Genomic DNA, 25,578 nt, shown 5'->3' with positions numbered 1-25,578 from the left:
CACAGTGACTTGTGAGCATAAATCCACAGAAATGTTGTCCCGAGCGATGCAAATGAATGCACGGTCACAAGAGACTGTTTGTTTTCTTTTCATGCCTCTTCCCTCGCTATGATGAATGTATCCAGTCAAATATTTTTGTATTATACACACAATTTTATTCTGAACAGTAGTTTGTTACAGAAACCATTTCTCTGTGGCTCTTTGTAGAGCTGTGTTCCAACATTTGCTTCCTTCATGGCTCTTTTCTTCTCCCCTGGGTTGTCATTCCTCCTCTGTTCATCCTGTTCTATACCGTCTACTGTTTCCTGTCTCTTTTCCTGTCCTCTTTCCCTCCCTCCGTTCTCTCTCGCCATCCCTACCACCCCCTCTGTCTCCCTCTCACAGTCTCTCTGGCCTCTCTGTCTCCCTCTCCCTCTCAGTTGGACTCATGTGGGACTGATTGAGCTTGAGGATCCAGCCCTCATCAAAGGCGGAGTGTGGTTGAATGCGAGCAAGCCACTGAGGCTCCAATCTCGCACTGGTTAATGAGCCCCCCCTTCTCCCTCTTTCTTCCTCCTCCTCCTCCTCTTCCTCACTCCCCAGCCACGGCACCCCTCCAGCCTACCCCCGTTCCTTCTCTTTTTCCTCCGCCTAACCACTTCACATATCACTTTTCTCAGTCATCTACTTTGCTGCTTGCTCTCATTGCTCCTTCAGCCCATTTGTTGCTCTTACGGCTTCCTCTCTATTCTGTCATTCATCTGTATTTCAGCGTTTCAGCATCCTCGTCTCCCTCTCTGCCTCGTTCCCCAGTCCCTCCACTCTCCGTCAGCCACAGTCCCTCTTCAGGCGCAGCTCCAAACCAAGGCTGGCGTCTGTCTCTCTGTGTCCGACTCCCCTCCTCCTCCTTTTCCCCTTCCTCCTTTTCTAACTACCACTTCTACCATCACTGCACCAATGATACATACACTGCCTCGCTCTCTTGCTGCGGACCCAGTCTTTAATCACTGCAAGCACTCGAGCACATCCCAGCCACACTGTTGCAAGTGCACATATGCTACGTGCATGCAAATGCAAAAGCTAAACACAGGTGGGCAACTTGCAAGCTGCCACATTTTTTCATAAGCGCTTGTAAACACATGCACACATTGGCATAGTTTTACTTAAGGATACATGAATAATTTATCATTTCCTCTGTTTAAAAGTAGAGAAGCAAGAAAAGTACCACAATAATTTGCATCAATGTAGTAACATTTGATCTGATTCCAGATGGTAACTGGAATCAGTGGTTGATGATTAAAATTCAGCAGCTTCAGCTCTAAACTTTAAACTTTAAAGAAAACAGCAGCTAGCTCCTACAAAATGTCTTTTAAACAAATAATATTCAGAATCAACATAAAAAGTGAGATAAATTCATGCAGGTTAACAGAAAGAATTCATGATTGACCTTTTTGTCTAAAATTGTATTCAGTATCAGATTGGATGTAGTATTTTTTTTTTATTTTACAAATTATTGATAGATAAAATATTTTGTGGTGAAAAATATTCTATGTCTGTAGAATAAAGAAGCTTTGCACCCACTGCAAGAGGCTGTGGTTCAACAATGATTATTAAGGTAAGATTAACATGTTCTGCAAATAATAGTTTAGATTGGGACTATTCATTTATTCTATTCAAACCTTTGTGCGTTATTTTCATGCATATATTTATCAGGTAAGAAACCTAATCTTTCTCGCAGGGATCTGAATTTTTCTCAGAGTTATCTTTTTCTGCCCGTGTTGTACTGCGCATGAGCAGATTAAGGCATTGAAGATGACCGGCGCTTTTCTTTTCATTTTAAAATTTCTCATTTTAATTCAAAATTCAAGCTGGCAGTTAGAAATAACCACAGAACTTGTTGTTTTACTATAGTATTTATACTTTTGTGTTAATCTCAAAGTTACATATTTTTCTGATGTAAGTGACCTTGAACAACACAAAGAAGAACAAACAGTTTACCCGCTCTTGTTTAGGATTTTTATAACTTGTTGAGCTTTAGACCAGGATCCCTATAATTATGCTCAGATTTAGTGGCTTCAGTTTGTTTATTAGATATGAAAAATGAAAGTTTTTTTTGTTAGATAATGATGTTGCGGATAAAGTACATTACTGTTTGTGGTCTAATTTAAAACATGAGGTAATGTTGTTGTAATGCTGACAGACAAGCAGGATAAGGCTCTTCACAGCTTTGCCTCTCAGACATTTAAATCTTGGGATGATGTTAAAATACCAAAGTGAACTGGTTAAGTTTTGCCGAGAAATCTCAATTTGCAAACTATCTTGGCCGTCAAAGATGTGTTTACCATATTGTGCGTCTGAAATAATGAGTCACAATCAAACTCAATCACACTGTAATGTGTCATTTTCGCGCTTGGGCGCATTCAGATGATTGTTGTAGAGAAATACCTTTGACTCACAGCTTTTTTGGTTGATTTTGTATAACAAAGCCACACGATCCAGTCTGGTATTTCTTTCTTTAGACAGTGAACTTTGGCAGACGCGTTTTTGCACATTAGAAATGCCGAGACCTTGAGTTTGCAATTTGACCAGCTCATCAAATTAATTAAGTAAAGCTGAAGAATCCAGTGGTGTTGGTTTTTATCTCAGCTGGCTGAAAATGAGAATGCAGAGAGGGAAAACATCACAGATGTTCTGTAATGTGAAAGAGTTTCATTACAGCAGAGAGCGACAATCTCAGAGTTGTTACATGTGTAACCTCAGGGTTATAAAACAGTTTTGGGTGTTTTCTAATGATAGCGGTAAGGTGAGAATTGGGCAGAATTCAGAAGCAACATTTTTTTAATATTTATTTGGTTTTGGCTTCTTTTGTCATAACCTAAACACAACTTACTTATACACAATGCAAAAACCACACACGTACTAAAACAGCCATCTGCAGTTGTTTAGCCTTTGCTAGCTGCCATCTTTGTTTCATAGAAAACTACTAGTCACTGCTCATGTATCATCACCTTCGCACTCAGCCTCACACCATTTTTGGCCCATCTCCTGTCTTTGTTGTGTGTGGTTGTCTGGATGAGGCAGAGGGGGGAAGACCAGCAGTCAGACCACAGCACATGTTTTCAATTCCCCCTTTGCAGACCTCCCCTCTCGTCTTTTGGCCGACTCTTGGCCTTCCATCTCTCCTCTCCTCTCCTCTCCACCCGTGCGTCTTGCTTTCCGTCCAGGTCCATCTAATTGCCCATTAGACTTTTTGTTTGTCTATCTGCAGGCCTGCCTGTCTGTGGCGTGGCATCCAGCTAAAACTATCCTCCAGTCCATGCCAATTACACCACGGGAGACCACTTCTAACATTTTATACTACATCGCTGCCAACTAGGTCTTCTTTCTACACTCACACACACACACAGAGAATACATCGTGCAATTTTTCATTAAATGTTTCAGGAATAAATGAAGCTCTGGTGGTCAATGAACACTGAAGCTCCTCCTCAAATCCTTTTTGGGTTTAGATGTTAAATACGTAGCTGAACATAAAACTGTAAAAACACAGCTCATGAGGGTAGAACCTGACATCTGGTTTTTCCCTCATGGAGTCTTTCATATATGCCATAAACAGTATATGTTCTCAAAGGGTTTTTTTTCTTTTTACATCTCTTTTAAGAGACATTTGAAAAACTGTTATGTCGTCTGTTTCCAAGAAAAACTGACTGATCAGCTTCACACTTTTCCAGTCCAAGACAGTGACCCAAAGAAGTCAAATGATGCGGTCAAATGCTTAACTAAACACTGTTGTTGCATTCTGTAATAAAGAGAGGAAACCTAGGAAACCAAAGGCCCTCTGAGGGAAAGTTATTAATATCCTGTCAGTGGTAAATTAACTGTACTTGTACATGTTTTTGCCCCCTTTCTTTGTTTGGTCTAGCAGTGGTCCTTCCAACACCGCTGCTCACTGACTGTGTGTCCTCAGTATAGTGTAGCCTGAAACAGCATGGTGATAAAACTGCAGACAAGGATGAAGACGTTTTGGAGCATATACAGTATATATATATATATATATTTATATATATATACTTCATGTGCACATCTGCTTAGCTTATGGAAGAATGACCTATACAGTAGGTGGATGTGTTTGTGTATCTGTATGTGAGAGAAATAAACTAAGGAAGCGATTAAACCGAGTCAAACTCAGAAACTATATGGTTGACTTGAGGAATGGTTAAAGGATGTAAATGTGGAAAAAAAAACACAAACATTGAGTAACAGAAACTTTTACTGTCTAGCTCATTTCTAGCAGGGTCAACAAAAGACAACTAACTATCTATGGACATGGCACGAAGCAATGCCACACACAGCGAAAGGATTCTCTCTACAGTCACGGTGAGGTCTGTGCGATGACAGGGGTGTAGTGACTGTAGCACAAAGTAATTAGAGACAGTCTCCACTAGGTCACAGTTTAGTCTATAGTGGCCTTAAAAGAGACAGAGTGGGAGTGAGTGCACAAAGACAAAGGTGAGAAGAAGGAGGAGTATGGCAAGCAGAAAGAAGATGTAATAACCCCGAAGCAAACTTACGCTCTGTTGTGGAAAAAGAATTTATGTTTTAATAAAGCTCCAATTTATGTCAGTGTATTTAACAATAATGGTAGATACAGTTGTTTCAAATGTGAAAACTATGATGAGCCTACAAGGATACCGTTGCATTAGTTGATCGTGGTTTTTAGAGCTACCAGTTCGCTCACGTGAACCTAATTTCCAAGAGCGACTAATGGCTAACCCCCAAAAAACTGTGTACACACTTCCTGTTCGCTATCAAAAACTAACAGGGGAGAGACTTTTCATTCAGAGATGTTAAAATAAGTAAAATAGTGTGACTATTGTGCTTCTATCGGTCAGGTGACAGACATCTCAAAATGAAAGTTATATAGGTACTGATATATCTAATGTTTTTTGTCTGGTTCTGCTGCTGAAAGTTCAAAGTTTTACTTAAACATGCCAAAAAGAAAATAAATGCACTGTTTATAATACAAATGAATAGAACTGGATTATTCTTAATGTTGCTCTACTTTGTAAGTAACATTTTTTTCATCTCACAGATGTCTGAAGTGAGGACATTTTTTTATTATTCAGTTCAGTTCAATTTTATTTATACAGCACGAAATCACAACAGTCACCTCAAGGCACTTTACACTGTAAGATAAAGACCCTCCAATAATAGCGAGAAAATTATGATTATGATTTCAACAAATTGGTAAGTACAATATATATATATATTTTTTTTACATTTTTAAAATATCAGCATGTAAAGTTATTAGTAACTGTCAAACAAGACAGTACAAGCACCTGAAAGCAAACAGCACAGAATGAATGTATGTAGTCGCTATCCACCACCGTCCAGCAGCATAAAGCTGATACTTGGCGTGTGATAAACATTAGCAGTCAGTTTGGTTATGAAAATGAATTTTAACAATGATAGAAATCAAACTTTAATTGCAGAGACTTCAGGATTTTAGGATTCGCATGTCAAAAATAATACACTCACATACGTTCAGCAAACACAGTGTACATCAGTGCAGCTCTAAGAAGTTTATTTTGTTGGAGGTGACTCACACTACATCACCCTCTAACTGTCCAGATTGGTTAAAACTGCAGTACATTGGAAGGCATAAGACTGAGGAAGTTTACTCTGCATGAGTGCCATCCCTCAGAGCTGGTGTAGGCTCCTGCTGAAGTCTGCACATCCTGCTTGCCGCCTTGTTAACCTAGAATACCCTAATGCTTTCCCCTCTCTTGCTGCTGAGCCACACCGTAAAGTCATCCATGTTTCCATATAGTGAGGAAAGGAAGTAATGAGTGATCTCATGCCATAAATGCTCCTCTGCGGATAGGTTATCTGATTGGCTTTGTCTGCTAATGAACCTTCCACAAATAGCTGTTTGGGACATTATCCTGCCCCCGTTCAGCTGTAACTTTTTTAGTTTTCTGCTCTTGGCTGTAGCATTTCTTGTAGCATTGGCTGAGTCCACTTCAACTGTGGACAAACAGTAACTGTAGTAATAGTAATAATAACTCATTACACTCATTTATTGTCGTTCCTTTGAGGGAAATAGAAGGAAGAGGCAGAGAATGTGGGAAAGTAGGACCGCTGCTTTTGCAGGCCACAGAAATGTTTTCTGGGTTTAATGGCTGTTTTACATCACTGTCAGCTTGTAAAATGTTTTCTGGCCAAAGCTTCATTTATGGAAGATTCAAGTTTTGGAGCAAACAAGAATTGTCAGATATCAGGTACAAGAATTATTATTACACATTAAACAGTATTAACTGTCTAATAGTAACACTGAAAAATAGCCTGTCTGTCAATCTGTTAATTAATAATATGTATATTTAAAAATAAAACATTTCTTTTACCTCTTATTTGCCGTGTGATCCATACACACGATGTGGATGTTTGAAGGCCTATATGTTAACTCAGTGTCACCATCTTGTGGTTGCATAAAACTGCTCAACATCATAAATGTGAGCAACTTTGCAGTGTCACAATGAATATCATGGATTTTCACATGCACTATAGAATCCTTATTTGCACACAAAATGCACAAACATAATCCTGTGCAAGTAGCTGAGGGTGAAGGGGAAGAGCATCATTTTCCAGTTAACTGTCAGGTTCTGGTAGGCATGAAAAGTAGCAGAGAAATCATAAAATATGAAATCGTAAAATAAAATTTACACCTACTCTTGAAAAAAATGGGAGTTATTTTGACAGATGAATTAGTGTCCCCTCTTTGTAAATCCAGACAGTTTAAAATGACCTTTCTTTTGTTGTGGGATACAACATTTTTACTGAGACTTCTACAATTTTCAGTTCAGTTTTTTCAAAGACTTTGATGGATGCATTCGCCCAACTACAAATTTCTTTCCTTTGATTTTCAACTGGATTAAGATCAGGGCTCATGGCCGGCCATTTCATTCTTGGATGCTTGTAGATGTATGATTAGGGTCTTTATCCACTCGGAGGAGTCATGACCTGTAACTAAGACTTTCATTCATCTGTCCAAGGAAAAAGCATTTTGCCTCGAGTTTATGAAAACTCCATCTGTCTTTGTGTCCAATCCGTGGTCATTTTTTGTGTTGCTTCTATGCCCAGTTAGTTTCGTCATGGTCTGAACTTCTTAAACTTCCTAATGATATAAGCCATGATGGCAAATGGTACAAGACCCTTTCCAAGCATCATCGGCTTGGAAAGGGTCTTGTACCATTTGCCTAAGATAATTCTTTTCTTTCTTCTTCTCTCCTCAGACATCTCTCTTCATTTCCTTCTCTGTTTGATGTGATGCACTCATCGATATTAAAGAGCACAGAGTTCCCTTCCATTTAAATCTGGTGAATGCCTGAGAGTGAAGCTACCCTGATACTGAAAACCAAAAACAAAGGTTTGCTTGAAATATTGTAATCTACCATTTATCAACAGTTCTAATGGGCATCAATAATGCTGTTCAAGCCATTTTAGGATACTTTTTTTTTTAGAATCTTTCACAGAATGTTTTATTCTGCTGCAAAACAAATGTATTTGCTACAAGCATTGATGCCATTCTTAAAATAACACTCTATGCTGGTGTCACATGCAGGTATCATATGTCTACAGCTATTGACATAGGGAAGAGTGGTCTAGCAATCTATACTGTAGGAATCATGTAGTGAACTGCTTTAAATGCATTCTGTGTAGGTGGTTATACATTTATTTAAATAACAAGCTTATAGAGCACTGCACACACCATGTTTAGCCTCCTGAAACAGAAATGTACCAGCAATCCTTCCAATAAAGATGACTGATTGTTTTTTAATATTTCACATGTGCATTAGTGCACATTTTCAGATATAAAACAAGTCCAAATGATGCATAAAAATGTACATGAAAAAATAAAAGGCTGCTGTACGCTACACACCTTTTCATAAAGTTAATAAAATTCTCTAGCACTTATGATTATTCTGTAATATTTATGCATGGCAACCTTAAAAATAAATGCAAAAACTGGAACAGTGCAGTCTGATGCGCATGCTTTAAATAATTTAGATGGATTAGGTCTAACATAGTTACCATGCAGAAACACGTGAAAATAGCTGGTCTTTGTATTGATAGTGCTAAAAATGCAGTGTTGATAATGAACTGAATGAACAGTGCACAAACATTTTGGAACAAACATGTTAATATGGAGACAGTGAACAATATGTCCAATAGAAAATTATAAATACTGCTCAACCGCTCCACTAATTAACAACTTAACCTTTAAGATGCACTGGGTAATAACCTAGGCTTATCTTATCCAGCTTTAATTACCCTGTTGGAAATAACAACTAAATAAAGAAGACAGGAGCCTTTTTTAATTTCTGTGTTTTCTGCTTAGCGTCTGACTGTTTTCTGTGTTTGCAGCTTTCATTCTGAATGTTTTGTTTCACAAAACAAAAAACATTCACAATAAAATCTTTCTGTTTTGTCATTTCAGTAAAAATGTAAAGACGTTTTCTTGTTTTCTACAGTCATTGGTTTACACCTATTTTTTCTTGTGACTTCCTGTTTATAACGAACACTTTCTTTTATTCTTAATAGCCGCACTTCTCTAGCCTGTAAGGCATTATTGACCCACCTGAACTTTCCAGCAGTCGGACTGTTCATGTTTTCATCTGGCGCCACCTTGTGGCAGTGCCTCGTCTCACCGCCTTTTCTGCACCCTTTGTTATCATTGGTTCAAAATGTCACCGTCACCTTCTTGACCAATGACACCAGCTCGCTTCTGTTCCATGCATGCTCCTCCCCCTTTGTTACAAACACAGACGCTCACACACACCAGCCTCCCCCCTCCCCACCCGTGATGCAAGCCACTCCGCGCCTGGACTGGTCTGCATGTTTTTTGAGGCGGTATAATCTGAAAGCGGCCGACATATTATGGAGCAGACGGCTTGTTGATGGAGATGTGGCGGTGCATGAAGAAAAGGTAATCACGTTTTGCATATTTATATATGCACTAATATCCTTCGGGCTTGTTCTTAGGTGACGGCGGTGACTCTCCCCTGTGTATGTGTGTGTGTGTGTAAGTGTATGTGTGTGTAATCAGTGTATCGCTACATTGTTATACATTCCCATTTGTTTTTCATTCCTCTCGCAAATACTGCGATCACAGCTGGTCTCGGCGGCGGTGATGAATTATGATCGGCGTTAAACGAGCAGAGGAACACGGAGAGGGAATTCTGACTCTACGTAATCCATCTGGACATCAGGGGGGGAGATGAGGACCATGATGGCTTCGATGAAAGCGGCGTTTTTCTTGTTTCTGCACTGGGGTGAGTTCATCTGTACCTCTCTGACCATCTGTCACATGGTGCTACATTTGCATGATTGCACGGTGACCGAATACACTGTTTATTTGCATATCCTTTACAGCAGGTGGCTTAATTTTCATGATTTGGTTCACCATGTTCTTGTTAGTTTGCCTTATCTTTGAAACATTCCTAGGCGCTGGAAACCCTTTTTTCCTCATACCTGAAGTTCAAATGCAGAAAAAAACATACCAGGAAAGTCTACTATCAGACAGAACTCTTAGGGTGTGCGGGTGTGGCTTCCAGGAAGTCCTTAGGAAAGGTTGAGTTGAGTAGGAGACGGAAATAATGGCTATATAATAATATTTTACGGTATATACTCCATAGTAATGCTCAGTAGTTGCTGGAGATTTGTGTGACTGCGAGTTTCTATGGTTTCTGTCCTTCCTGTGGACATACTACTGTTCCTTGTGAAATTTAAGATGCACTATTCTAACACGGAAGCGTTGTAGTTGAGGTGTTTCTTGCAGAGATATTGTTTTATAAAAGTATCAAATTTGTGATACTTAAAGTAATGACTCATTGGATGTGCATTGGGGAAATAAACTGCAAATGCTTTTAGATTTATACGTCAGTTGTACAGTTTGACCACAGAGAGAGAACAGCATATGGATGACACAGTTTTTATCTCCATCACATTAGTCATAAGTCCAATTATCACATTTAAAAACTGGACGGGCAGGCTGCCTCTGGGAGAGATCCGTATTAGTCACAGGTTTGTGTTTCAACATGCATTTCTATGTGGGGGTCTTGATTAGAAACTCAGGGGCCCCGTTGTTGCGCAGACAGTAATCCAGACAGTACTGAGCATCATGACAAGCTGCGGTGTCCCCCCAGTCCTATCAGCCCGAGTCCATTGTTAATTAGGACTTGATCCGCTTAAGCCTCTAGTCTCTCTAGTCTCCCATGTCATTATCTGTGGGCGTGTTGTACTGGGCTGTAGCTCTGTGAGAACGCACGGCTTGTTTTTGGACACTCGCGAGCGCACACAGACCAAAAGTGCCCGAACGCACTTGTCTCGTATTTCTAGTTGTTCAGGTAGTCATCATTCAGTTTCAGTGAGTCAAGAGGCTGTGTTAGCTGTCGGGGAGCTTTTGTTCAGTGTCACTGTGTGGGTGTGTTTTTGGTTGCATCACATTTACATTTTCTGATGATGCTGATTCTCTTTGGCTTTTAGGCACCAAATGAAAAATGAACTTGTTTACCGAATATTAAAGGTGCTTATGACCTTTGTTTTTGTATTTCTTTTCTTGGTTTAAAATGTTCTGAACCTGAATTATTGTTCCTCAAAAAAAAAAAATGTCACCGTCACCTTTCCGGTGGCTGTCTGCAACAATCAATGTCTCAGCGAGCTACTAATGAAATTTTGATGAATTGATTATCTGTCTAACAAGTTGTCAACAACTGGCAAATGTCACTCCAAAACCAGTGTGTTATGTTTCATATAGGGGCTAAAATGTTCTGCAATGTGGAGCTCTGAGGTATCAGGATGTGGGTGCTGGCAAACCTGTTGCACTCTCACACATGTCATCTGTTGCTAGTACACCTGCAACAGAAAGGAATGTGTATGTATGTACGTGCATATATATATTTACGAATGAACACCGTGCTGCTTTGGAGGCCCGTGCATGGATCCTGCTACTGTTTGAAACCTGCATTTGTGTAATTAACTCACATGACATTTGTGTAGATAGTGTGAGACTTACCAGCTGGTGTCTCATTCTAAAAGCAAGCAAAACTGTCTAATGAAACATTTATTTGCAACCTACATTTGTCATCAACTAACTGTATTTTGTGTGAACGTTCATGTTAAAATCAGCAGTGTCATCTGAGAATACATTTTCTTTTCCTTTTTTAAAGAACAGAAACTACTTATTTGTAATGTACGTTCTCTGGGAATGCAGACCCTGTTAAAATTAGACTCTGTGTCAGTAATTAACATTTTGGAAAGTACCAAAAATAAGAGATAAAGGTCATCGTGTGACGAGTTTCAGGGCATGTGTCTTAAAAAAAAAAAAGAGTTTGTGTTTAACCCCGTTTCATTGTGGTTCTGGGAATTTATGGGAAGCCAGACCATGAGACTCAGAAATACAGTGATACTGCAACCCTGAAGCTGGCTGCTGTCACTCCTCGGGCACTCAGTTAGGATGACGTGGAAGGAGCTTTACTCATTTTTAGGTTTACTTTAGCCTTGAGTAAGGTGTCCTCCCTCAATTTCACTGTGACTTCTAGTTTACAATTCCAGCTCAGCTTATTCCATCGCCATTTGCTAAATGCCTTTGACTTACGCTCAAAAAATTTGCTTGTGCACCTCGACAACAGCACTGTTTTGTAAATACAGCACTTATAGTTGATCCCTATAATAGGCAGAAGTTAGTCCCAATTGCAGAACTACTAAGCATGAAAGCCAATTACCCAGTTTTTATTTGAAGAAGATAAAGGTCAGTTCTGCAGATCAGAGTCTGGTGTTGCGGCGTTAACACACACACAGTAAGAAGGTCTTGGGTTTGACTCCAGCATCTGGCCTTTCTGTGTGGAGTTGGCATGTTCTCTCCGACTTCCTCTTAAAGTCCAAAGACATGGAATGCAGTGGGGTTAGTGGGGTTGGGTAAATCAGCCATAGGTGTGACAGACTAGCAACCTGTCCAGGGTGTTATATTCATCACATATGATCATATTTCTGTCCCTGTATTTGGAAATGAAATGCTCAAATATGTGTTTGTTGTTAGTTGATTGATAGAAAGTGGAGTTGCAGCTGTTTTATGCATCATGACCTGTTTCTTTGACCTTGCATGTTTCATTTCAGATTTTTCTAATATCCATTCCATTGTTTTTGATTTTTCTAGTTAGTTTTATTCTTTATAGTTACAAACTATAAAAATAATACAGCCACTATCAAATTTACTGTGAATGTAGAAATCTCTGTGTATAATACTATGGCCTAACAATATTAAGGAGCTCACTGAGATTATTTTACTTGTTGAGCATGTTTTTCTGTTTTGAGGAAGCTCACCCAGAGCGCCAGCACGAGTGTTTCTTCTCTGCAGCTGTTTAAAGTATTGATTCCCTGTTAGCCAGCCATCAGCTCAGGATATCGATCACCGAGTCCATGTACCAAACACGCCACGACGAGTTGACACCGTTTCTGTTTCCGGTCTTTCACACTCACCAGATGTGCCATTTTTCCCCCATCCTGTTGTGTTTTTCTTTTCCAGTGCTCCAGCATGCTCTGTGCCGTCATGTTGCTGTCCCTGCTGGACCCCTCTACCGTGTCGCTGGCTTCCCTCTCTCCCTGCCCTGTGCTGTGTCAGGATATGAAGGCTCACGTACGCAAGACTTTGAGTGGTTTCTCTTTAGGGACGATGCTGCCGGAAGGCAGATGGGAGTCGTGTCCACCAGGGACAAGGGTTTCCCTTACGCCCCGTTCCAGGCACGTGTGACGAGTGGGGAGGTAAGAGTGGAGCGGGATTCAGGGGACAAGGTCCGGCTGATCATCCAAAGGCTCCGGCCTGATGACCAAGGGAAATATGAGTGCTATACTCCCAGCACAGACAGCTCCTATCAAGGGAACTACAGTGCCACAGTAGCTGTCAAAGGTAAGACATGAGTTGACTCAAAGTTCTTACAGGTATATAAAAAGCTGGCGTTATTATACCCGATATACTCCTGTCACTGTCAACAAATGTCTGTCCCAAAGCTCATTGTTTCCTATCACAGATGTCACACACACTGCATTTGTTAGGCTTATACTTGCCCATGTTGTTGGTGTAGCCACAGTGGCAGTAATTTTGGGCAACACTGGAGGTTTATGGCCCACAGGACTAAGATGAGTCATGAATTATAGATCAGTTCATTCTTTCCTTTCTGCATTTCCATGCAATTTTATTATGTTTGTATAAAGAATATGAACGTATCCAGGCCTGGTCTGGTTCCCGAAAGCAGGAAGTCATGAAGTCTGTAGAAAGTGAAACCTTTGTGATGCAGCACATGAAAAGAATCCAAGCAGGGAATCATTAACAACTGAACTTTCCAATATTTCCAGTGTTTGTCGCAACTTCACAGTCTGCAAATATCTGTCGAAACTACGCTTGAAAAATGTCTTTTACTGAGGGAAAACCCCACTCAGCACATCCACACGTCTGTGGATGTGACCAAGACGGTGGAATTTGATGCTGACAACCTTCATGTCTTGGCTGTGTGGACTGTGATTGAATTACAGCTTTTTGTAAACGTAGTGGAGTTTTGACCAGGAGTTTAATCATTTGTAAATGTATTACAGCTGAATATTTATCCATTTATAGTTCCTAAACCACAATCGTTCAAAGGACAGACACAGTCTGATGTCTTTGAGTTAAAACGTCATGGAAAACAAAACATAAATAGATAAATGAAACATGAAAAAGTTGCGCATGAATAAAATGGCTTAACCCTTAACGGGACAGCGTCTCATCATTTTAGGGAAGAACTGTTTTAAAAAGTCGGGGTTTGATACTGAACTGGATATGACTGGAAATGTCAGCAATGGCAGATTTAAACCTTATTTAATAAAGTTTCATTAGATAGATTAAAAATGTGGGTATATATTGTTCAGAGGAAGTGTTCTTAGTTTGTAGAAAACACGTTTCTGTCTGCTGTTCTCTAAAGAAAGACTAGTTACGGTGTTGAACTCATATCAGCAAGTAGAACCATTGAATTTATGCCAGTCATAGTTTAGCTGTGATGTCTTCAGAAGTGGAGAACAAACTGTATGAGAAGCTTGCATCGGCTGCTCGGTGCTACTCCAGCAGAGAGGATGTCGTGTTTAGTGATTAAGTGCAACTTTAGGAATCCTAAGTAATTATTTCTTCTCACCATCTGGAGTTTGTCTTTTTCTTTTCTGTTTCTATTTCTCCCTGAATTCTTTGCACTTATACCATGATTTATCTACCAAAGTTATTTGGGTTATTTTACCCCATTCAGTTATTTTTTTTTTATGAATCATCTTCCTCGTGTTCTACTGAGTTTGCCTCGTGTTAGTTTTGCAGCAGAGTATCTTAGCAATAGCTCACCAATCCTCTCTTCCTGTGGCAAACCAAGTGCCCAAAGCCAAGAGGGAGGTAAAAGGCCTGGAGTCACTCTTAGCAGATCCATTTCATGATTCACTTTATTGCTCTAAACATAGATGCATCTAAACACTACACAGGCGTTAGAAATTGAATTTGACATATTTTCTCCTCCCATATGTCTCCTGGAGTGCTCTGTGTAATATGATTGTCTGTCTCTGTACACCCACAGTGATCCCTGACACGCTCCAGATCAGCTATTCCCGCTCACTCACCGGCCAACCTGTGTCAGAGGGGGCTTTGTTAACCCTGACGTGCTCAGCCAGCATCCAATCAGAGCAGCTCACCCATCTGTCCATCACATTTGGGAAGCGTGGTGGTGCAGAGGGATTGCCCAGTGGGGCTGGAGAAGAGGTCAGCACCGTCAGAGAGATTATCTCCATTGACAAGCTTCTCGGGGTCGTTCCCGGACGTTTCTACAAGAAACGCTACGATGACGGGGAGATCACGCTGGAGAAAAGAAACGGCGAGGGTGGGCAGGGTGTGTACGTGATGAAGATGACAGCGGTGCAGCCAGATGACAGCGGCTCGTATTTCTGCGAGGCCTCACAGTGGATTCTGGACCCCAATCGATCGTGGCAGAAGATCGCACAGAGGACGCTGGATATTGGCAACTTGACCGTTCAGCAACTAGGTCAGTGTAACTCAGAAACTGCCCCAATAGCTGTGCTGCCGTTTGACAAAGCTGTGATAGCCTGTGGCAAGTCCCAAGGTCGCAACAAACATATTGAACTGCAGTTCGTTGTTGAAACAACATAAGCTGTAAAGCTGGTAATAAAACCGCACAGCAGGTTATTTATTTAATCATAAATTACACTGCAGAACAAACTGGAGAATAAAAGCAAAGCAGGAGGAATAAGACAAAGTCGTGTTTCTGCTGGTAAATTTGAGCCTCTTGATTGTGTTTTTGTTGTTGCCATGGAAGTGGTGTCAGTCAGCCTGGGCTTGCAGGGCCTTTGGGTAAACTGGACCCTGTCCAGCTCCCAGGCTCTGGGTGTTTGTCTTAGTTATTCACTGGATGTCTAGTTTGCTGGGTGATTAGTTTGCTGACTAGCTGGATAAGCAGCTGATTAAATAGCAGGATGCACATTTGTATGCAGTTTGTTGCACTGTTTGCAACAATCTCACAGTTTAGCTTTTTCCTGGGACAATGGATTCCAATAATTACGGCTGTAACTGAAGACTTTTGAGCAATCCATTATCCCATTACTTTCTGGCCAGTGAAGAATATCTTCGAATCAGTATTTTATAAGCTTTTATTGTCATATTGCAAGATTGAGAAGCTAAGCAATTCTTACATTTGGCCATTTCTTTTTTTTAGTTTTTAGTTTTTCCTTGAAAAAAGGCCCTCATCACCGTTTTTTTCAGCCTAACTCTCATTCATCTTGTTGATTTTTCAGGTGGATTTAAAAGGTTAATAGAAGGCTGTCTGGGCAGATGAATAACTGCCTGTCGCTTTGCTGTTTGGCTCATTTTAAATTCTGAGGCGCTTTTGTAGATTAAAAGGATTAAGTAATCTATTGTTCTCACATTGGCTTTTCTGGGCTGGATTCCTTTAAAAAGAGCACAGGTGTGTCTGTCAGGCCTCCCTCGAGCACATCTCTAATGCGCTGCAATGATGCATGTTTTGTAAGTTTTCTAATAGAAAAATATAGAGAATATTTTTTGCTCCTTTTAAAAAAATGGGTCACATTGTGTTTCTTCAGGAAAAATAATTGGTTGAGTTAAAGCTCATCAGAGCTCATCAATGCATGCATTGTTTATTTGTTACGCTGGCACTCACTGACGAGCGCCATTTGGTTTTGCGTGTTCTGGCCTCTATTGTCTAACTAATACAATAGGCTGACGCATCTCCTTTTGTTGATATGAATGTCTATTATTGAGAAGCATCATTAGTGTAGAGAAGTTTTGTGGTTAGAAGAGGCTTTGCACACACAAGCTGCTTATACTCACATGTTTTGTACTGCGCTATTTCAGTTAAAGGCTCTTAATTGTTTCAGTTGTTGAGTGCAGTAGATTATTTAAAATGTTACAATAAATACTGTGTGACAGTGGCTTATGTACGTGCACATAAATACCCACTTTTCTTTCATGTATATGTACACGATCCAGTGTTGGGCAGTATTTAAGAATGGACCAAAAAGTGCGGCAGCAGGCGATTTATGGGTTTGTGAGCAGGCCCCACCCACACCAACCCAGCACACACTCGCAAAAATCTCGCAATTTTGATTGCGAGATATAAAATGACGTCTTGCAAACACATGCTAGATCCTCATCTTATAACCAGTGATAGGATTGGAGAAAAGCTTGCACAATGGGGCTTTGGGATCACTAGTTAACCAAGAAATACTTCAAACACGAGAAAGGGAACTTTCATAGTGGTGTTTTGTTCTCCAGTACTTAAAATCAACCAGTGTTTTCACAATGCTACATTTGCCACCGTTGATACAGCATCTATATACAGCCCCAGGTTCCCCAAAGGTTGTGACGCTGTGTAAAATGTAAATAAAAATAATATAGACCAATTTAAAAACCTCACTAAGATATTTTATTCACGGTTGAACATAGAAAACAAATTGAATGTTTGAACTGAGCAGACCAGCTGCTGGACTTTTCAGTCGATGAGAGGTGTGGACTGCAGCCAGGCCATTTCCCACCCATACTGTTGTAATAGCTGGAGGAGGTCAGTATTGAAGGCCCTCCCATCTGGATGGGAGAACATGTTGCTGTAAAAGCTGTGTATTTCCTTCAGCATTGATGGGTCCATAATGCACTTCCATACCATCAGAGATGGATAGTTTTAACCTGCATGTGTGGATGGCACAGTGAGCTGTGTTCACAGACAGCGATTCATGGAAGTGTTTCTGGGGACAGAATCGTGCCTCTTTTTAATCTGGTGCTGCCCGAGGGCCCAAAGACCACAGACATCCAATATTTGATGATTTTCATCCACTTGCTTTGCACACAGAGATTTCTCTGGATTCTTTTAATCTTATGATGACATTATGTAGTGCATCTTCTGCAGATCTGTGACCCTCTGACCATCTTTACTTCTGAGAAACCCTGCCTCTCTAAGATGCTCTTTTTACACCCAGTCATGTTACTGACTTGTTGCCAATCAGCTTAATTAGTTAACAAAATGTTTCTCCAGCTGCTTCTTCTTAATTGCACTTACTTTTCCAGCTTTTCTTGAGACATGTTGCTGCCATTAAATTCAAAATCAAAAACTATTTTTTTCATGGCAACATTTGATATGTTTTCATGTTTCAAATAAACAGCCTGCGCCTACACTCATCCAACCCTTACACTCTATTACCTGCACAGGTGGAAATATTGTTAAAGTGGTTACTGTTAGTATTGTAATATTTTATTTTTTAAGTACTGTTGTAGTCACGTTAGGTTTAAGTCTTTTTTTGCTTGTTTTATTTCGACACACTTGATAGGTGATATCAATTTTATCCTGGCCATTAAATATGTGCGGTACAAAAGAAACTACACTAGCCTTTCAGCAGAGGTGATACCTGCAGTACATTTTTCCTGTTGTAGTCCAGATTAAATGCTGTTTGCAGCCATCCACCAAGAAGATTTACTGGTACTTAAACTCTGTCTCGTCCTCTCTCCAGCCGAGTCGCTGCGTGTAACATCCTCGCCCACAGGGGAGGTTACTCTGCAGATCGGTTCCCCTCTCATCCTGACCTGTGAGATTTTGGGGCTGCCGCCTGAAGTCAACTCGGGCCTGCTGGTTCAGTGGATGAAAAGGGGATCCACAAGCAGCGATTCAGTCGGGGCCGGAGGAGTCGAGGTAATCTTCTTGTTATTCTGTTAACGTTTTCAGACCAAACGTTTTTAGACCAAAGTTTGAGTCAAAATGTAAATGAAGTACGTATGTGTTTCCTCTCAACCATCGACAGGTAAATGTGAAATATTTTCAGGTGTTTCTAGTCTAACCCCTCCTGGCGCATTTTGATATCTGTTAAGGTGGAGGTGGCCCAGATGACCCCGAATGGCATTGTGAGCTGGGGGGATGACCTCAGCAGAGCTAGTGGCGGGTCTATGGAGAAAGCAGCAGAGGGAAAGTACTCTCTGAAGCTCTTCTCAGCTCAGCCTGCCGACTCAGGGGTGTATCGGTGTGTGGTGAGTGTGTACGCCGGAAGAAGAAACCCCGGACAGTCTGTGCCCGCAACACTCACCCAGCGGTCGGAGGGAGTCACCGTCAACCTGAAGACAAAAGGTGAGACTGCAGTCACACATGGGCTGAGATTACTGGAAAGCTCCAGTTTAAGCCATAGTCACACCTGAACTGTGGACAGTGCTGGGAAGGCTATGAGGTAATCTGCTTCAGATGTTTGCTCAGGACTGGAAACACTTGCTGTGGTTCATGCGTGGGAGCTGCCTCGGTGTAACGCGCAGGAGGCCAGACATATGCCGTACCTCTCGCTGGCTATGAACTCACTGCACAATTACTCGCTCAAAAGGCTGTTTGATGTCCGGTCGATCACATCCAATATTTGTAACCACACTAGCAGCAGGGTTTCCACGTTGCTCCAGACATTCAGGATGAATGCTGCATGTCATTTCCTGTAGTCTCACTGACTTTTCAAATTTGGTCACTTTTGAAATTTCTAATCCTTGTTTGTCACCACGGACTGACATGGAGTTTGGTACAAGCATTCACGTCCCTGGGTGAAGGCTTTTAGTCTCGTTCGTTCCGTTGTTTATCATATTGACTTTTCAGGAACTGCTGTATTGTTTTAAACGGAGAAATGATTTAAATTTGCAGATTTATTGAGTGTCTTGGTGGCTTGGAGCTCTGGGATGTGGGCCATTTGGCTGCACTCTGCTGTTGAAATCTGCAACCGTATACTAAAATCTCTTTCCCAGCTTCACTGATATCTCTCTGAGTTTCTAATGTATTTTTAAAATTTCTAAAATATTCGTAGTTCTCCGCTGTGTTATAGATTTCATTCTATATGCAGCACTGTTACTGAAATTCTTTTAATAAGCCAGTTTGGTTTTCTTCAGCTGTGTGTGATTTTCTTTTTATTTAACAGAACTGCATGTTGGCTAAACTTCCGTCTGCTCCTACTGTCATTCTTTAACTTCGCTTAGTTTATCTTCTATAAAATGTTTTTCCTCTTTCTTCCACAGATGTCCTGGTTACAGCCGCGGCTCAGCTCCCTCGTGGCCCTTTACTGAAAAGAGGCAGCACGGTCACGCTAATCTGCAACACCACCGTGACCACCACAGGTCCCGCCCAGGTTCAGGTGCACTGGCTGCGCTGGCCAATCCCTGAACCAGTTATTAAGAAGGCACCTGATGCTGCGATGCTAAAACCTCCTGCTCCACCAGAACCCAAGCTGATAGCTTCCCTAATGTACAACGGTGTTTCAAATATCTACATCAACCATAGCGAGATTAGCATCGACCGCCTGTCAGTTAATAGCTACAGACTCAGGGTTCACATGGCAACGAAGGATGATCAGGGCATGTATGCCTGTCATGCTGAGGCGTGGGGACAGGACCCGCATGGAGGCTGGTACAGAACAGGAGCCAAAGCAGAGTCAAATGTAGTCAATGTTTACTTATTTGCCAGAGGTAAGTGTTAATCTAATAATCTAAGTTAACTATTATTACATTATTACTATTATCTGTATTATGGGTTTTATTACTACATACTTTGTAAAAAAAATTGTAGTTTTACCTTTCTGATGCTGTAAGCTCTACCTCTTACAGGCAAACGTGCATGTAGCCTGATTGCCAATGTAAGGGTAATTGAAGCCCCATAAGGAATAGCTAACCTGTGTATGTTGAACTTGCTTCATTGTGCAGGCCAAAGTGAGCACGGTGGGAGCTGAGCAGCTCCTGATTGAGCTAAAATCAAGGAAAGGGTCAAATAGGAAACCTTTGGTCCCAAGCTGGAGGTTGGCCAGAGGATGGCTTTTTGTCTGGATTGATTTCACCCTTGATACTTTCCCTGATCTCCGTAGCAAACTGCAGAGCTTGCTTCTCTGTATTTACATCTTAAACTGTACACACACCTAAGATCTGAATCCTTGACAGCAACAATTAATTTCAACTAATGGTTGAACCACCTAGCCTTGTTTTCCAGGTCATTGTTTAAGGGAAAAATATGTGGTGTATGTAGAATAAAGCAAGCGTGGGCTTGAATAGAGGTCTTGCTGTGCTGGTAGAGGACTCCCAGTTGGAGGAGATTACACATTAATCTTTCTGGATATGTCTGCATATCCTCTGCTACTGTACATATGCAGGTGGCTGGATGGGGGAAAAAATCTTCACTGTATCTTTGGTGCATGTATTGTTTAACAAATCAGGTGTCTTACTATGTATAATGATATAGAATATTAGTCAAAAGCACAAGCACGATATTTTTGGGTTAGTTTTTTCTGTTTGCTTGAGCATTTTTAGGCCATTGCGACTTAATGCAGCTGTTAACTGAATCACCAGAGCGGCGTGGTTTCAGTGGCACAGTCCATTAACTTGGCATTTTAGAAATGATTTTCCTTTCTCTTTTATTCAAATGTCAATTATCTGATTAATCAAAGCAGGAGATTAATGTTCTTGTATTATCCACGTCGGCTAAAACATCGACCCACCTTTTTGTTTTAATTTAAATAAAGCAAATTTTTTTCATAGCTCTCCAATATTCATCCACATCAGATTATATCACCGCACTGCTCTCTCTCATTTCCTGTTCTCCTCAGCTGCTGACCTCCTCCTCATCCCTTTGGTGGTTGGCGTCTCTTCAGCCTTGTTTGTCGGCATCGTCATCATCGCAACGGTAACTTGCTGCTTCATGAAGCGCCTGGCGAGGCAGCGCGCTCGAAAGTAGGCGTCCGGCGCCGTCTGTAATCTGACTGTCTTGGAAGAAATGGCCCATAAATTAACTTCAAGAAGAAAAAAAACGAAGTAGAAAATGACTTTCGTCACCTCGTTGGTTGTCATTCTGTGTTCTGACCTACATGTTTAACGATCAATGCCAAAAAAATTCAGTTTTATACTTTCTTGTATTTTTATATCTGAAACATATTTTCTTGATAGGCACAGTGCGCTAGGCTTCTGCCGCCCCAGTTGCACTGCAGTCTCAAGCATGTTATTTCTTTTGAGCCAACTTGCCCCCAACATATTGTTACAGCAGGATTGTACCACATGCTACTTAACTCATCAGATGCTTTCTGTGATGCTGCGTATTAAGGTCACTGTCTATCGACTCATGGTGCAAGTTCCCCACCAACAAAGACCGTTCTGTGTTTCCGGGATTTGTTTTTGATACTGTTCCAGTTATTCCTTCCTCAGAGTGCATGTTCTTCTTTTTACACAAAAGCTAACAATGTCTAAATGTACGTGCATGGTTAAGGCGCTGCCGCAGACAGTCATCGGATTGCTGATGGGAGCAGTTTAGCCTCTGGAAAGTTAATACGAGCAGGGATGTTCCAGCAGCGCTCTGCGTGTAAACAAAGTCTTTGTCTGTTACTTAATAAGGAAGCTGCTGGCTGGGGACTTTCTGACGCTGTCCAACTGAGTACTTCATACTTGAGTTTTCTCTTCAGGCTGATAGATTTGTATAGATTTGGCAAAGAGAAGATAGAAGATATACCCACAATGCACTGGGCTGAAATGTGTAAATACTCTATGGAGTTTAGCTGTTTTATTTTCTTAATGCGTTAAGATTGTGCCGTTGCACCATTTTTATTTGGCAAGCACCTGTGTTTTAAGATTCTGTGCAGCAGACTACTCTGCTTTTTTAAAGCACTTGGAGAAAAAGCAGGGCTGGAATGTTTTTACTTGATTTTCTTCCAGCTGAAGTTATTTCGTTGCTGTTTTTCTTTCTTTTTGTGGGATTAATGGCTCCTAAGCTCCTGTTAAGTGACTGAGATAGAAAACTGTACTGTGACAAATAACCCCCGCGTTATGGCGGGTAACAGGAAAACTGTTGTGTTGCGTAACATCTTTTAGGAGTCTCATCCCTGAGGTGAAAACTTTTTCCAAGCAGTGCAGTCATATGACGAGACAGTGTAGTAAAAACTCACTATAACCGTCATCATTGTTATCGTGTGGTTCAGGCCATACATGCCTGCTGCCAACACTTATTATGACTATAGCTGTTGCTGCTAACCCACAAAGATTTACAGTGTCTGCACACTTAAAACGGGTGAAATCTATCCTCCTCTTCCCGTTGAAAGTAACACTTAAAAAATAGTTTGGTCGTGCAAGCGGGCCTGTACTGTGCGATCATTTAAGGATAGATATATATTCAGCGAAAAGGAGAGGAAAGCAACATTAGTTATACTTGTGGCTCTCTCATTAAAATGACTAGTTGTTTGACATTTCTAAATTTGATTACCCTGAGCTTTGCTTTCTCACTTTATCTCGACTTTCTGTCTTTGTTGGAGTCTCTAGATCTCCCTGAAACCCTGATTATAAATGTTGGTCACAAACATCAGGGAATAAAATCACAGCTCTGCTTGCTTCCTGAGCCACTTTGTTCCAGATCAACTGCTCAAAGCTGATTTGTTCCCCCACATACCCGCCCACCACACGGCTACACTCACACACACACGCACACACATACACGTGCACATCCTAGCAGCACAGGGTAGCGTTTGCTGGCTGGTATTTCAAATGAGAGAAAGTGAGTATCTGCGTGTTCATCTCTAATCCCTGTTTATGGCTGCAGTGTCCTGCTGCCCTTCCCCCACCCTGTGTTTGACAGTCACTCGACTCACACTCGATTCATTTCAATCTCTGTTCCCTGAGAATTACGGCCAGCTGTAAGCGCTGATGCACATTGCGTGCAGAGTATCAGAACTTCTGTATCAGTTGTGTTTTTGTCGGCAGTTGTATTAAACCCCTTGATGAAGGTGTTATGTTTTGTTTGGATTGTCTACTCTGCTTTAATACCACAGTTCCTGAATGCGTCTTACTGCCTTTTAAATATACGAAGGCTGTTTTTCTTTTGCTCAATTTGTTACTTATGGTGCTTTGGCAGACCTGCCAGTTGGTACGACCAATAAACCACTCTGGGTCACCTTGTGCTTTATTTTCTGCTGCTTAACAAACATCTGTTTTCTGCAGACAGCTTGGAAATGGATGCAACTGGATCCATCCGAGTTACTGGACGACATTCTGCAGAGAAGAAAATAATCACATTTCTATGACAAAGTGAGCTAGTAGAGCATATTTTCCATCGACAGTATGAAAACCATTAGATTTCTTGTACTTGGTGCAGTTTTTGCATTGCCACGCAAGCAGAGGATTAGTGTAAGCCTTGTGCAGTGCAGACTGTTTTAAAGTTTGTTACAGGATTTACATATTTTTAGTGATGAGTAATGAGTTTTCATAATTTGTATCTTGTGAGAAATTCATAATTTAATGACAGAAAAAGAGAATTGCATGCAGTGTAGTAACATGGGTCTAAGTTGAGCACTATAGTGAGAAAATAGACACTAAAACTGGAACTAAAAATAATATTTTTGAACACATAGCCTGTCAGGGGTTTAAAATATTGCGGGTAAGGTAAAGAAAAGTTACTTCTCGTGCTACAGTATGTTCTGGCATTTATCTGGAAGCTCTTTCAACATGCACTAATGGAATAAACACTGTTGCAAACCAAGCATCACACAATGAGCCTGCACTGCAGGGCCTGCTCGCGAAACACGAGCAAGAGTACTGAAAGGATCCAACATCAATATCCTGTATCCAGACACCACAGGACACCCCTGAGAGTCTGTCCATCATCAGAGGGATCAGTCTGGGTAACAGGAGGGAGACCTGCACACACTGAGGGGAGGTGGTTTTTCACGCTGTGGCTGTTGGGTGTATAATAATGCTAGAGTATGTGTGAGTGGGATCAAACTTTGTGAAAACCTACCGAAAATGTAACATTCTCGCTGTTTCCCTCAGATTATTGAACATTTTAGCGTCTTTAAGCCCTTTTTTTGTTTTGTTTTTTTGTTTTCAAGGCTCACGGCTTTACTGTTGCTGTTCAAGTGAACACCGTGAAGCTTTTAGCAGATGAAAAAGTTGATATTTCTCCCGATCATAGAAGTCCTATTGTAAAATGAAGATTTACCAAATGAATTACCAGCTGTTCCATTTCTGCTTAATTTATATAAAAAGGTTTTCCAGTTTCCATGACCTTATGTGGCTAAATAACTAGAGATTTCACTTTTTTATCTTTATTTCTGCAAAGCGTTATTCCCTTTTGGATTCATATGCAGTGTGCAGAAGATAGAGACTCATTATTGGCAATGAGGTATGTATAGATATTTCCTGATAAAGAAAGCTGGAGATAAAAAAAAAAAAACAAAACAAAAAAAAAAACAATATGCAGATTTTTTTTAAATAAAGAAAATGCAAACAAATTTTATTTTCAAACATAAAATTTAATGTACTAAATCCATTCATTTCTGCTTTGACACTCACTCTAAAACTATCTGTTCTGCATTTGCCTCCATGAGCCCTGTTGGTATTACAGTATATCAGTTTACAGAGCATTACATCATTAATGCAAACACTGTACCAATGGTAATCCTCTTCTTCCTGGATGACGTTGCAGGCAGGCAAACAGAGGCTTTGTAGCATACTGATAAGATGCTGTGCAGCCTGTGGTTGGCTGGTTAAGATACCTGCTTTCCCAGCCAATCCCTGGCAGCTGAATGTCAACTGAGGCAGGATTAAACACACAGCGCACACACACTGCAGGCCAGGTGCCCAGTGTTTGTCAAAGCCTGTTTAAAGTTTTCTGTCACTTTTAAGTTTTTTTCAGTCCTAGAAACAGAAAACCCAAATAAAAATCTACAATAACGAAAAGAACAAAAGTGTTTTGTCTGGAATAAAAATAAGCTGGGCAAGAAATGCAATTAAATATTCTAACTGTAATAAACCTGAAGCCTGTAAGGCCTTGTTAATACAATATTTAAATTTATTTAATGCTTAAAAATATTATTTATTAAGATATTGTATGGCTTGTAATCATACAATACTTTTTTTTCTCCTCTACAGTACTGTGTATATGACTAAGCTGACTTCTCATATAAAATGGGAAACAGCTGGGCTAGCTCCACCTATCAAAAGTCTAAATCTCACTGAACTACCATGTTGCATTATGTG

General features: G+C 40.7%; 1 protein-coding gene across 1 annotated transcript; it reads left to right on the top strand.

Annotated features, from left to right (window-relative positions):
• The first annotated feature begins 8,795 nt into the window (after positions 1 to 8,795).
• On the top strand, positions 8,796 to 23,494 carry igsf8 (immunoglobulin superfamily, member 8). Its single transcript, XM_084929506.1, has 8 exons — positions 8,796 to 8,964; positions 9,151 to 9,310; positions 12,562 to 12,942; positions 14,621 to 15,082; positions 18,072 to 18,250; positions 18,427 to 18,679; positions 19,597 to 20,043; positions 21,171 to 23,494. The coding sequence occupies exons 2-8, from the start codon at positions 9,256 to 9,258 to the stop codon at positions 21,296 to 21,298; spliced, it is 1,905 nt and encodes a 634-aa protein (XP_084785632.1). The 5' UTR covers positions 8,796 to 8,964; positions 9,151 to 9,255; the 3' UTR covers positions 21,299 to 23,494.
• The last annotated feature ends 2,084 nt before the right edge of the window (positions 23,495 to 25,578 follow it).

Source organism: Perissodus microlepis, chromosome 5 (assembly GCF_051167445.1).
Source record: "Perissodus microlepis isolate ML-2025 ecotype Zambia chromosome 5, ASM5116744v1, whole genome shotgun sequence".
NCBI lineage: Eukaryota > Metazoa > Chordata > Actinopteri > Cichliformes > Cichlidae > Perissodus > Perissodus microlepis.
The sequence above is the reverse complement of the archived record's forward strand: the minus strand, read 5'-3'. Positions and strand labels throughout refer to the sequence as shown.